Consider the following 11,916-nt stretch of genomic DNA (forward strand, 5'->3'; position numbering starts at 1 on the left):
AGTACTTGGTGTCTGCTGCAAAGATGGCCCAGTTCACAAGCTCAGGCTTTGCTGCTAGAGGATCCTACTTTGGGCTTGCTGGAACCCATTCCCTACCAATGCATGGGAAAGACCAAATGGAATGGAATGGAAATGGAATGGAATGGAAACAGAATGGAATGGAAAGACCAAAGCCTGATCCTCTAGCAGCAAAACCTGAGCTTGTGAACTGGGAACAAAGGAAAAAGCAGCAGAAGCTGAAGCAAGGCCTCATATGGCTCAAGTTCCAGGATGGAGGGAAGTCAGCAGTATGGTGTCTGCTGCAAAAATGGCCCAGTTCACAAGCTCAGCTTTTGCTGCTAGAGGATCAGGCTTTGGGCTTGCTGGAGCCCATTCCCTACCAGTACATGGCCCCCCATTGCTCTTGTATCAAGTGTTCTGGACCCGTGGGAACACGTGTGCCCTGTGTCCGTGCCAGAGCAGCAACTGGCAGAAGACGTCTGCTGCCAGCACTTGTCTTGGCTGCTCCTTCAGTGAGGTGGCACCTTAATCAGAGACACAGAACAGGTTTGGATCCCAGAGTTCTCCCTATCCCCTTCACTTCTCCCCAGTGCCCTGGATATCAGCTGGGAGTCGCAACTGGACACACAACAACTGGAGCTTTGAACATCAGACTGGGCAGCTTTTATTTTGCAGACTGCAAGAAAAAAAGTCCAAAGAACACAAGGAAAGTTGACAGGGTCTCTGACCAATTTAATCTTCCTGCGAAACTCAGCAACTGAGGGTGGTTTGGTGCTGCAGGTCATCACTTCCATGCAAAAGTCATTCCCGCAGGAGAAACTGCTTCTGCCTTCTGACAACTGCCGAGCACGGCCACCAATTGCTCCAGCTGCCACTCCCAACAGCCCCCTGCAAGAGCGCAGACATCAGTGCTCGTTGGCTTTGGCTGCCCTCTGGCAGAGAAGTCCCCTGGGGACACAGCTCTGGGGGGCAGGAGATGGGCACCAGCCCTGCCAGGACTCAGGGCAGTGGCAGGTCTCCTTGGGTGAGGACTTGCCAGAGCTGCTGATTTTGGTGCAGCCCTGGGCAATGGGGTGGGAGCAGCATTGGTGCCCTTGCCCCCACTTTCCTTCTGTGTGTCACAGCCCTGTGTTTGGGAGGGCCACCAGCCGGCACTTCTCCCAAGGAGCCCGTGCCAGCTCGTGTGGAGGCCCCGTGGCCTTCCCACTGCGGCTGCCTCGGCAGCCGAGGGGGCTCCTTCTGCTGCCGTGGGCAGGCACAGCAGGGGAGGGTTTGCTTAGTTTTTCAGCTGTGCCTAAAGTTCGTGTCCAGCTGTCTTAGATAGTTTGGAGAACGGACCCCTTCTGACCTTGGGCAGGTTGGCCGGGCTGGGGGAGGCCCCAGGGCATGTGGCAGTGTGTCACAGGCCCTTTGTGACACGTGATGACATAGTACTGGTGGTGAGGTGGCCACGCCTCAGTGCTCCTCGGAGCATGCGACAGGACAGACGGGACAGAGTGGTGCTGTGCAGAGCCCCCCCGCAGCCAACTCTTTCCCTGCTGATCCAGAGTGTTTTGGAGGCTTTTCTGTGCTGCAAGCATCCTTGAGGCCAGACTGTGGGACTTGGTGACACAGAGCTTTTGCGAGGTGTCCCCAATCCCTGCAGCAGGTGCCCTCGAGGCCGAACTGCAGGACTTGCTAACCCCTAGCATTTGCTAGGTTTTTCTGTCTTTCAGGTGTCTTCGAGGCCAGACTGCAGGACGTGATAACCCATAGCGTTTCTTAGGTTTTTCTCTCTTTCAGGTGCCCTCGAGGCCAGACCACAGGGATTGGTGACCTGGAAATTTTCTGGAGTCTCCAATCCCTGCGGTGGGTGGCCTCGAGGGCAGCCTGCCGGACTTGGTGACCCGGAGATCTTCCGAGGTTTCTCTCTCTTGCAGGTGCCCTCCAGGCCAGACTGTGGGATGGCAGGAAGATGCCTGAGCCTGCTCAGGCCCTTTCGGATGAAGAAGAAGAAGAAGAAGAAGAAGAAGGAAGGCCCTGAGACTTCCCCTGCACAGCAGCCTGAGGAGATGGAGCAGTTGTATCCCCTGCAGGAGGGTGAGTGGCAGACCTGGGCCACAGGGCTGGTGGCTGCAGCCAGATGGGCCTCTTCCCATCCCCCGTGGACATGGCCAGGGAAAGGGAGGGGAGAAGAGGGCCCAAGGCTGATCCGCCAGTGGCCATGCTCCATGCACTGGGCATCCCGGGGCTGGCCCTGCCTGTGGAGTGCATGGCTTGCCTGTGTTCTTCAGCCTGTCCCGCAGCCCCTCAGCTCTGACCGCGTTCACTCTTTGCCAGATTCAGGCCGGGACCAGACACAGGAGCAGGACCGTGCCCGTGGTCGCTTCCGCAGAGCTGATCAGGTACCTGCAGCCACGGCCTCCTGGGCTGGGCCTGCTGTCCCTGCTCAGCCTGGAACCACTATCAGAGCTCTCTATGGCATGTCCTTTTCTTCCCTGCCATTCGTTCTCTTGCAGGCCTTTCTGAAATTCATGGGCATTCAGCGTAGAAAGACCAGGACCTCACCAACTGAGGTCATGGCACAGCCTGACACCAGGCTGATCAAGCTGACGGCAAAGCCTTATGTCGGCACTGCACCAACTGATCGCACAATGAAGTCTGATCCCGCATTGAATGGTCACACAAGAAACTCTGACACCACACTGATTGATCAAAGAATGAAGTCTGACACTTCTTTGACTGACGATATGACAGGCGCTTACAGCCCATCGATTGATCGCATGGCAATCTCTGACATCGCATTGACCGATGATCCGACAAACTCTGACACTGCATTGCCTGATCTCACTGCGGAGGCCGACACTGCAACAACTGAAGGCATCACAGACACTGACCCCACGCCCAGTGACAGAGTGATTGATTCTCCCAATTGGGATTTTTTTGAGGAGAATGGTGACTCCAGTTCAAAGCAAGTAAGCAGCCTGTGTCCAGGGCTCAAGCCACCTCCCCTGGGCCCTCTCAGCCTTTGAGGCCAGCACAGTGTGGTGGGAAGTGGAGCATTTCTGGGGGAAGCCTGGCAGTTTGCTTGCTCTGGCAGTTCTCCCACTCTCCCCCATTTCCCCTTCAGTCCAGACTATGGGACTTGGTGACCAGGAGCTTTTCAGGTGCCCATGTGGCCAGTCCACGGCACTTGGTGACCCACAGCTTTCCTGAGGTGTCTCTCTTGCAGGTGCCCTCAAGGCCCGACTGTGGGATGGCAGAGAGAAGCCTAAGCCTGTGTAGGCTGTTCAGGAGGAAGAAGGAAGGCCCTGGGGTTGCTCCAGCACAACAGCCTAAAGAGGTGGAGCAGTCTCAGCCCCTGCAGGAGAGTGAGTGGCAGAGCTGGGTCGCAGGGCTGGTGGCTGCAGCCAGATGGGCCTCTTCCCATCCCCTGTGGACATGGCCAGAGAAAGGGAGGGGGGAAGAGGGGCCAGGGTTGATCCGCCAGTGGCCATGCTCCATGCACTGGGCATCCCAGGGTTGGCCCTGCCTGTGGAGCGCAGGGCTGGGCTGTGTTCTTCGGCCTGTCCCGCAGCCCCTCAGTTCTGACCACGCTTGCTCTTTGCCAGATCCAGGCCGAGATAGGACAGAAGAGCAGGACCCTGCTCGTGGCTGCTGGCGCTTTATAGGCCAGGTACCATCAGCCATCCCCACCTGCTCAGCGGACACCAGTACTGGAGCACTCAATCGAACATCCCTCTCTTCCCTGCCTTGTTTTCTCCCGCAGATGTTTAGGGACTTCAGAGGCACAGCGAAGGCTGATGTCAGCATCAAGCCAAAAGAGCGCACGGCAAACACTGACACCACACCCACTCAGAGCCTGGCTGATGCTCCTGGTCTGGACTCTTCTGGGGAGAGAGTTGTCTCTGCAAAAGTAAGCAGCCTGAGGCAAAGGATCGTGTGGACACTAAAGTTGGGTCTGCTGGGCCCCCTCAGCCTTTGAGGCCAGCACAGTGTGGTGGGAAGGGAAGTACTTCTCGGGAGAAGCTGGGCGTGTTGCTCACTCTGGCAGCTCTCCAGCTCTCCCCCCGTGACCCCTCCAGGTGCAGGCCTTCATGAAGAACATGCATCAGAGACTCACAGCCAACATGTTCCCAGAGAACAGACTGTTCATGGACATACTGAGGTTGACTGATACATACCCCGCTGATGTCGCATTGACCCTCCTGCGCTGTGCCCCATCGTGTGACAGGTATGGGGCCCATGTGCCTTCAGGGCTCAGGGTTCACCAGCCTTTAGACCTGTCCCACATGCTCTGACAGACAGACAGAGAGTTCCAGGATGCTCTGGTCCTTGTGTTTCCCAGCCCTGGCACCTCAGCCCCCAGTCCTGCTGCCATGCTCCCTCCCTGCTCCTCAAGGCAACATGGCTCTGTCACCTGGGCTCCTGCAGCTGCCCAGGTCACAGCACAGTGGCTCAGACTCCCCTGACACAGAGATCTGGCCCCACAGAGCTGCTGCAATCATGTGGAGGACCATAGCCTTGTCTGAAACAACAGTGGTGAGGGTGCTGCCAACGCTGCTCTGTGTGATGGAGGACTGGCCACAGCACAGCGTGTCCGCCTCCGATGAGAGCAACAAGGACATCTTTGCCCTGGCTGTGAGTTTCTGCCTTTGCTCAACCCCAGGTTGCCTCTCTGATAGCCCTCTATCCTCCCCCACTACGGCATCTCCCTGCCTCATGCACCAGGCTGGAAACCTGGACTAGGGGTAGGTTCAGGGGCACCAGGCCAGGGGCTCCCCCTGAGTCTCCCCTGGCCTCTGCCTTCCATGCTCAGGCCCTGCCACATGGATGTCTGTGGCCGGATGATTTGTCTTTTGTAGGCAACCAGAGTGGTTTGGGAAATTCTCCAGATGATCCAGTGCCCAGAGGCATTGATGGAATATTCTCCCCGTCTCCTTGTGGATCTGCTCTTCCAAGTCTTCATCAGCACAGAGCAGATGCCAGAAGAGGTTGACACCTTCTGGAGGAGATGCTGGGAGGGACACCGCCTTGCCAGGAACCCAAACAGGTGCTCCATCCCAGTCCTCCCCTCCCTCCCATGCCCTCAGGGCTGGGTCAGGGCTCCCAGCATGACCTGGGCTTTGCTCTGCACACAGGTTTGCAGTGTTGACTATGAAGACCCTGCTCTGCCGTCTGCAGTTTGAAAATATTGTGATGGCAATGGAACGGAAGCGTGGCTGGGACACACTTCTCAACTCTGATACCCACCACTATGCAATGGGTTTGCTGGCCAGGTGAGAGACCCCCTTGTCCCCGCTGCCCCTGTCATTTCTGCCTGTGCACGGGGCACCCCACACAGTGCCCGTTGTCGAGGGCCGGAGGGCCTTGTCACCCAGGGATGGCCGAGCAGAGTGGCAAAGGCTGGGAGAGGCGGGTGCACAGGAGGAGCCGCCTCCCAGAGTGCCCTCATCCCCTGCCAGGGTGCTGGGGAAAGACCAGGACTGTGTCAGTGAGTCCCAGGAGAGGTTTGCCCAGCCAGCTCAGGGTTGATGGTGCCTCTTTCCCCCTGCCAGGGAGATGCGTCGTGCCTCGAGCCCCTTGTGTTCCCCGGTTGCCCTCTGCCTGCTGGGGCTGCTCACCAGGGAGAAGCCACGCTGGGAGCTTCCTGCCATGGCATTCCTTGTGGAGGTGAGCCTGATGGCAAGCTCTGCCTTGCTGACCTGCCTCCATCTCTCTGCCCTCTCGCAGCTGCAGCTGCCCAGGACGGTGCCGTGCCTTGTGCTGCTGCCTGGGCCCAGCCCTGTGCGGGTCTTGGCTCCTGCTGGCCGGGCACCTTGTCACTGCTCCGTGCCTTTCAGGTCCTGGTCTACCTGGATGTGACTGACTGCGGTGAAAGGATCCTGCAGCTCTTTTCAAAGCACCTACGGAGCGAATGCAAAGAGAGACGTCGCCTGGCACTCAGAGGCCTTGTGGTGCTGAGCAAGGATCCTGTGATGGTGAAGAGGGGGCAGTTGGCTGAAGCCGTGCTGGAATCCTGGGGCTGGGGAGTGCAGTCACTTGGGCTTGGCTGGGCTTCGGGAGCTGTGGCAGCTGCTCCCAGCTCTGCTGCCTCCCGGCTCAGCTGCCCGAGTCCCTTGGGACAGGCCTTTGGCCTCTGGGCCCCGCAGCAGCACGTGGGGCTGCCCCACCAGAGCGGGGTTGGTGGTGCAGCCGTTCATGGCTTCACAGCACAGCATTGTGTTCCACACAGGCTGATGGCATGCAGAGCCTGACACAAAGCCTCTTGGACGTACTGGGAGATGCAGATGGAGAGCTGGTTGGGATGGCCCTCTCTGTATTCATCAATGAAATCCAGGACAGAGACATCCAAATCTCCACCCCCACTGCCCTGCGGCTGGCTGAGGTGCTCCAGCCACTCTTTGGCAATGTAAGGCTCTGTGCCTCCCACCACAGGTGCTGGGTGCTGCCAGGAAACTGTGGCCTGTGGACTTGCAGGCTTGTGCCCCGGTAGGCCTGGAGCTGAGGTCTTTTCCTCTTAATTTCCATCAGGACAAAATCCACGTGCAGCTGCTCTCCATTCACCTCTTCCGAAAGGTGATGGAGTTGGGAGTGGATGAGGGAAAACAACCTCTGAAGACACATGTGATCCAGAGCCTGCTCCCACTCTTCTTCTACTGGCATGATGAGAACCAGCATGTGGCAGAGGTGAGGACTTTCTAGGTTCTGATGTCCCCGTGGGAGGGGGCTGATCTTCCTCCTGCCCTGCCACCTTGAAGGCTCCAGCTTCCTCCTGGCCTTGGTCCAGGGACACGGGTCCTGTGCCCTGGGCTGCAGTGCCATGTCCTGCTCCCTGTTGCTCTGCAGGCCTCTTGGGAAGTGCTGATTCATGCACTTAGGTTCCTGAAGAGAAGGGATCTAGAGCAGCTGGTCAAGAAGAAGCAACCGTGGAAGTTCAGTGAGTGCCTGGTAAGGATGGCCTCAACATCCCTGTCCCAGGCTTGAGCAGCCCCCAGTCCCCAATGTCCAGAGTGTGGGGCTGGCACTGTGCCCCTGCCCACTCTGCAGCCACCTGTGGGACAGCAGCCTGCGCCCCACATGCTGCTGCCTTCGCTGAGGTGTGCGGGCTCCTCTGCAGGTTCCTCTGCCCCCGAGCCAGGGTGCCGCTGGAGCCCCGGCCCAGCTGGGCTGTGGGGCAGGGTGGCCCCATGGCTGCTGGGGAGCAGCCAGCCCTCTGCTCCCTCCAAAGCCGGCCCCAGCGGCTGCTGCCCGGGCCTCAGGGCTGTGCGGGCAGGGGAGGCCAGTGCTGGGTGCAGGCAGCGCCCGGCCAAGGGGCAGAGCCCCAACCAACCCTCTCCTCTGTGCCCTGCTGCTCTCTCCAGCTGGAAAAGGACCGGAGCCGAGTGGCCAACCATCTGCGCCAGGCCCTGCCTTACCTGGAGAGCCCACAGGAGCCCCTGCGAGAGGCAGCCATCAAGTTCATTGGTGAGCCACAAGGTCCCTCCCCGCCCCACTGCAGCTCAGCCCCAGCCCCGGCTGCTGCAGCGGCAGCAGGATGCGGCCCAGGGATGTGCTGGGGAGCCCCGAGTGCCCTGGTGGCTGCCGCCCTGTGCCAGCCCAGCCCTGGGGTGTCCCAAGGTGGGAAGGCCCTGGGCTCAGCCCTGCCTGGGCAGGAGGGCATGTGGCCAGGCCAGCAGTGCCACTGGGGGGGAGCTGTGCTGTTGGGGCCCTGACAGCATCTGTGTTCCCAGGGATGGCCGGGAGGTACCTGAGGGGACAGAAGGAAGAGTTGCAGCTCGTCATGAATGGTGAGTGAGGGCAGCACGGTGTCAGCGGGGGCTGGCGGGAGGAGCACGGAGCCTGGGCAGGGAGCTGCAATCCTGTCCCGGCTGTGGAGGGCTCTGCTCCCTGCATGGATGAGGAACGGCTTGGGCAGAGCAGAGCAGAGCGAGATTTCAGGGGCATGAGGTGTTTTGCTGGCCAGTGCCTTCCGGCTGATCCCGTTGGGACCTGCTTCCTCCTGTCCATGGCAAGAGTTGGGTGGGATGGCCCTGGCAAGAGGGGCTCCTCGGGCCCCCACAGATGCTGGCTCTGACCTTGGCTCTGTTCTTTTCTGTTCCAGCCCTTCAACGCATGACTCATGACAGCGCTGCTGTCAAAAGCTTGGCAATCAAAACCCTGAAAATGCTACGCACTGCAGAGAGACCTCCTTCTTCTCTACATTCCACCAGCTTGAAAATCAGCTCCAGAATGTGCGGAATAGAAAGGATCCTCTGTGGGGCAGCTGCCAGAGGTCAGCGGAGAACTGATCCTGGGAACCCTGTCTGATGGGACCACCTGAGCCTGCAGGAAAGACCCTTCTCATCCTGTTACCCCAGCTTGAGAATATGAAATTCCTCTTAGCATACACAGAGGCTCCGGAGGTTTTTTAGTGCCCGGTGTCCACAGGGCATCTGGGAAGAGGGGAAAAAGGGCCTTTGTGTTCAGCAATACTTGGCCAAGTGTGCAGTGGGGAAGGGAAAGTGCCCAAAAGGCCCTTAGCCTTGGGGGCTTCTGCTGGAGCCTCAACACTTCTGGCAGAGAGGATGGGCAGAGCCTGGAGCTGTGGGGATCACTGAGAAGAACGTCCTTGAAGGTGGCCACAGGTCCTGTGCCAGCCAGGAAGCAGCATCTGTGGCCCACCCGTGTGTTGCTGTCTGGCTTGCTGAGGGCTGGGAGGTGCCTCCTGAGCCAGCTCCTGTGGAGCTCCTTCAGGGCTGCGCCGCTGCCGGGCAGGTTGTCGGGGCTGGGGGAGAGCCTGAGGGGACGGGGCGCTGGGAGGCCCTGAAGGGCTGAGGGGCTGCGGAGGTCCTGCCATGGCAAGGGAGTGGGAAGCCCTGAGGGGAATGTGTGAGGGGGTGGGTGGCAGGAGGCTGCGAGAGGACAGGCTGGGCAGAGGATGCCCTGAGGGGACAGGGTGTGGGAAGCCCTGAGCAACTGGGGGGCAGAGGCCATAAGCAGCCCCCTGGTTCCCTGCCAGCCGGCTGCTCTGGCGCTCGCCCAGGACATCTGACTATGCTCGAGGATATGCATCCTCCAAAAGCCCACAGAGCCTAGGAAAGCCTGTGTTTCCTTCTTGCTGGTTGGTGGGGACATGGCTGCTACTTTGTTAATCACCTCCATTGGAATTAGGCGGCGTCCATCTTGCCACTTCACTCCTAGGAACTGAATTTCCTGAGCAGGTCCCTTGACCTTACTCCGTTTAATGGCAAAACCGGCTCTTAGGAGAATCTGGATTATCTTCTCTCCTTTCTCGAAGACTTCACCCGCTGTGTTCCCCCATACAATGATGTCGTCAATGTACTGTAGGTGCTCTGGAGCCTCACCCTTTTCCAGTGCAGTCTGGATCAGTCCCTGGCAAATGCTGGGACTGTGTTTCCACCCCTGAGGCAGTCGATTCCAGGTGTACTGCACACCTCTCCAAGTGAAAGCAAATTGTGGCCTGCACTCCGCTGCCAAAGGAATGGAGAAAAAGGCATTGGCAATGTCAATGGTGGCATACCACTTGGATTCCTTGGACTCCAGCTCGTACTGGAGCTCCAGCATGTCCGGCACAGCAGCACTCAGGGGTGGTGTGACTTCATTGAGTCCACGGTAATCCACCGTCAGCCTCCACTCTCCGCTGGACTTACGCACTGGCCATATAGGGCTATTAAAGGGTGAGCGAGTCTTGCTGACCACCCCCTGGGTCTCCAGTTCACGGATCATCTTATGTATAGGGGTCACAGAGTCTTGGTCGGTGCGGTATTGCCGACGGTGCACTGTTGCTGTGGCTATCGGTACCAATTGTTCTTCAACCTTCAGCAGTCCCACAGCAGAGGGGTCCTCTGAGAGACCAGGCAAGGTGTTCAACTGTCTAATTTCCTCCGTCTCCACAGCAGCTATGCCAAAAGCCCAACGAAGTCCTTTTGGGTCTTTGAAATACCCACTCCTCAGGTAATCTATTCCAAGGATGCACGGGGCCTCTGGGCCAGTCACGATGGGGTGTCTGTGCCATTCCTTCCCAGTCAGGCTCACTTCAGCTTCCAGTACAGTCAGCTGTTGGGATCCCCCTGTCACCCCAGAAATGGAGATGGATTCTGCCCCTACGTATCTTGATGGCATTAAAGTACATTGTGCGCCGGTGTCCACTAAGGCCTTATACCTTTGTGGCTCTGATGTGCCAGGCCACCGAATCCACACTGTCCAATAGACTCGATTGTCCCTCTCCTCTACCTGGCTAGAGGCAGGGCACCCCTAGTCCTGGTCATGGTACTCATTGTGCTCTTCTTGTGGGTATGACCTGGAGGTCCCTTCAAGAGGATCAGACGTATCATCATTCCTGTACCGTCTGGAGTCTTGCCCACGAGAGACTGGAGCAGCGTTTACCCTTGAAGAGTTCTTTATGGTATTTGTTCCTCTTTTCAGTTCACATACCCGGGCTGCTAAGGAAGAGGTGGGTTTCCCATCCCACTTCCTCATATCTTCTCCGTGCTCATGGAGGTAAAACTATAGATCACCACGTGGAGTGTACCTTCTCTCCTTAGCTGGGGGACGCTGGCTCCTAATAGCAGAGACTCTTGTTTGTCCTGGCGAGATATGGGAAATCCCTTCCTTAATTTCTTCTCTTAGCTTCCGGTGTCCCTCTTCAATTTTCTCTTCCAGGCTTCGGACGTGTTCAGACAGTTTGGTTTCCACAGATGAGACGTGGGCTCGTAATGGGGCGGTGACAGTGTCTTCATAAATCCTGACTTTACTAACCAATGCTCCCACCTTGTCCTCTCCCTCCCTCCATTGCAGCGTTGCTAAGTAGCGGGAATACATTTCTGGCCCGAGTCGTGCAAACTTTAGCCACATCTGGGAGGTGCACTGTACGCCATCTGGACTTTTAGGGAATCTTTCATCCTCTGAAAAGATTATCTCCAGTACAGCTAACTCCCTTAAGCACCGGATACCTTGTTCCATCGTGTTCCACTGTCCTTGCTGTACGTGGAGGTCCTCCTTGCAAAGGTATCTCTCCCTCACACTGCACAACAGTCACTGCCAGAGGCTGAGAGTTTCCTGCCTCCTTCCAATCCCCTGATCAATGACTACATCTCGAGACAGGGACCCCAGCTGTCTGGCTTCACTCCCATCTAGGATTGTATCGTTAGCTGCGGCATCCCAGATTCGGAGCAGCCAGGTCAGAATGGACTCGTTCGCCTGTCGTGTGAACTCTCTCTGGAGCTCACGTAGCTCACCCAGGGATAGGGACCGAGTGATTATTTCTGGCTCTGTCTCCTCCGGTGGATGTGAAGGTCCTGCCTCTTCGTCATCATTTGCTATACGGACTGATTTAGTCTTTGATTTCCTTTTCTGGACAGGGGCGACTGCTATTGGTTTTGGTTGTTCTTCTGGCTCCTTGATGGTTTGTGTGGACACGGTGCCGGTTGGTTTATTTCTTTCTCCCTCTGACTCAGCTGTGGTTTGGGTGGACGTGGTGCCTGCGGATTTGGTCCTTCTCTCCTCCCCCTGACAGTGCTGTACCATGTCAAGTAGTGTCCAGTAGGCAGTGGCCAGGGCCCAGCAGGTTGCTGTGAGATGGCCATCTCTGGAGCTGCCAGAGCATTTTCCCTTCACCAGTCTTATCATGCTAACAGGATCCTGCAGTTGTTCAGGGGTGAATTTCCAGATCATTGGAGGAGAAAACTTCTCCAAATACTGGCTGATGTCCTCCCACTTCCCGTGCCACTCAGCATTATCTGCTCCCAGGGCAGGTGTCCAAACAATCTCCCTAGAAGGCCCTGTTCTGACCCTAAATATGGTGTACACAGTACAGAGCAGACAGAGCAACACTAACAATAACATTGTGCTGTCCTTAACATCAAAAGGGAACTCAATATTTTCAAAAACTGTTGTAGCAGGTCTGAAGGGGAAGAAGGAGGTGAGAGGCTGGAA

At 57.5% G+C, this 11,916-nt stretch overlaps 1 protein-coding gene across 1 annotated transcript; it reads left to right on the forward strand.

Annotated features, from left to right (window-relative positions):
- Positions 1-546: 546 nt before the first annotated feature.
- LOC114004218 (maestro heat-like repeat-containing protein family member 6) lies at positions 547-8,370 on the forward strand. Its single transcript, XM_027752000.2, has 18 exons — positions 547-2,079; positions 2,320-2,384; positions 2,499-2,954; positions 3,212-3,350; positions 3,591-3,655; positions 3,749-3,895; positions 4,065-4,213; positions 4,473-4,620; positions 4,845-5,032; positions 5,121-5,258; positions 5,538-5,652; positions 5,823-5,960; positions 6,215-6,391; positions 6,514-6,669; positions 6,829-6,930; positions 7,344-7,446; positions 7,713-7,769; positions 8,084-8,370. The coding sequence occupies exons 1-18, from the start codon at positions 1,944-1,946 to the stop codon at positions 8,287-8,289; spliced, it is 2,685 nt and encodes an 894-aa protein (XP_027607801.2). The 5' UTR covers positions 547-1,943; the 3' UTR covers positions 8,290-8,370.
- The last annotated feature ends 3,546 nt before the right edge of the window (positions 8,371-11,916 follow it).

Source organism: Pipra filicauda, unplaced genomic scaffold (genome assembly GCF_003945595.2).
Source record: "Pipra filicauda isolate LSUMZ 115617 unplaced genomic scaffold, ASM394559v2 scaffold21_size4447388_pilon, whole genome shotgun sequence".
Lineage (NCBI taxonomy): Eukaryota > Metazoa > Chordata > Aves > Passeriformes > Pipridae > Pipra > Pipra filicauda.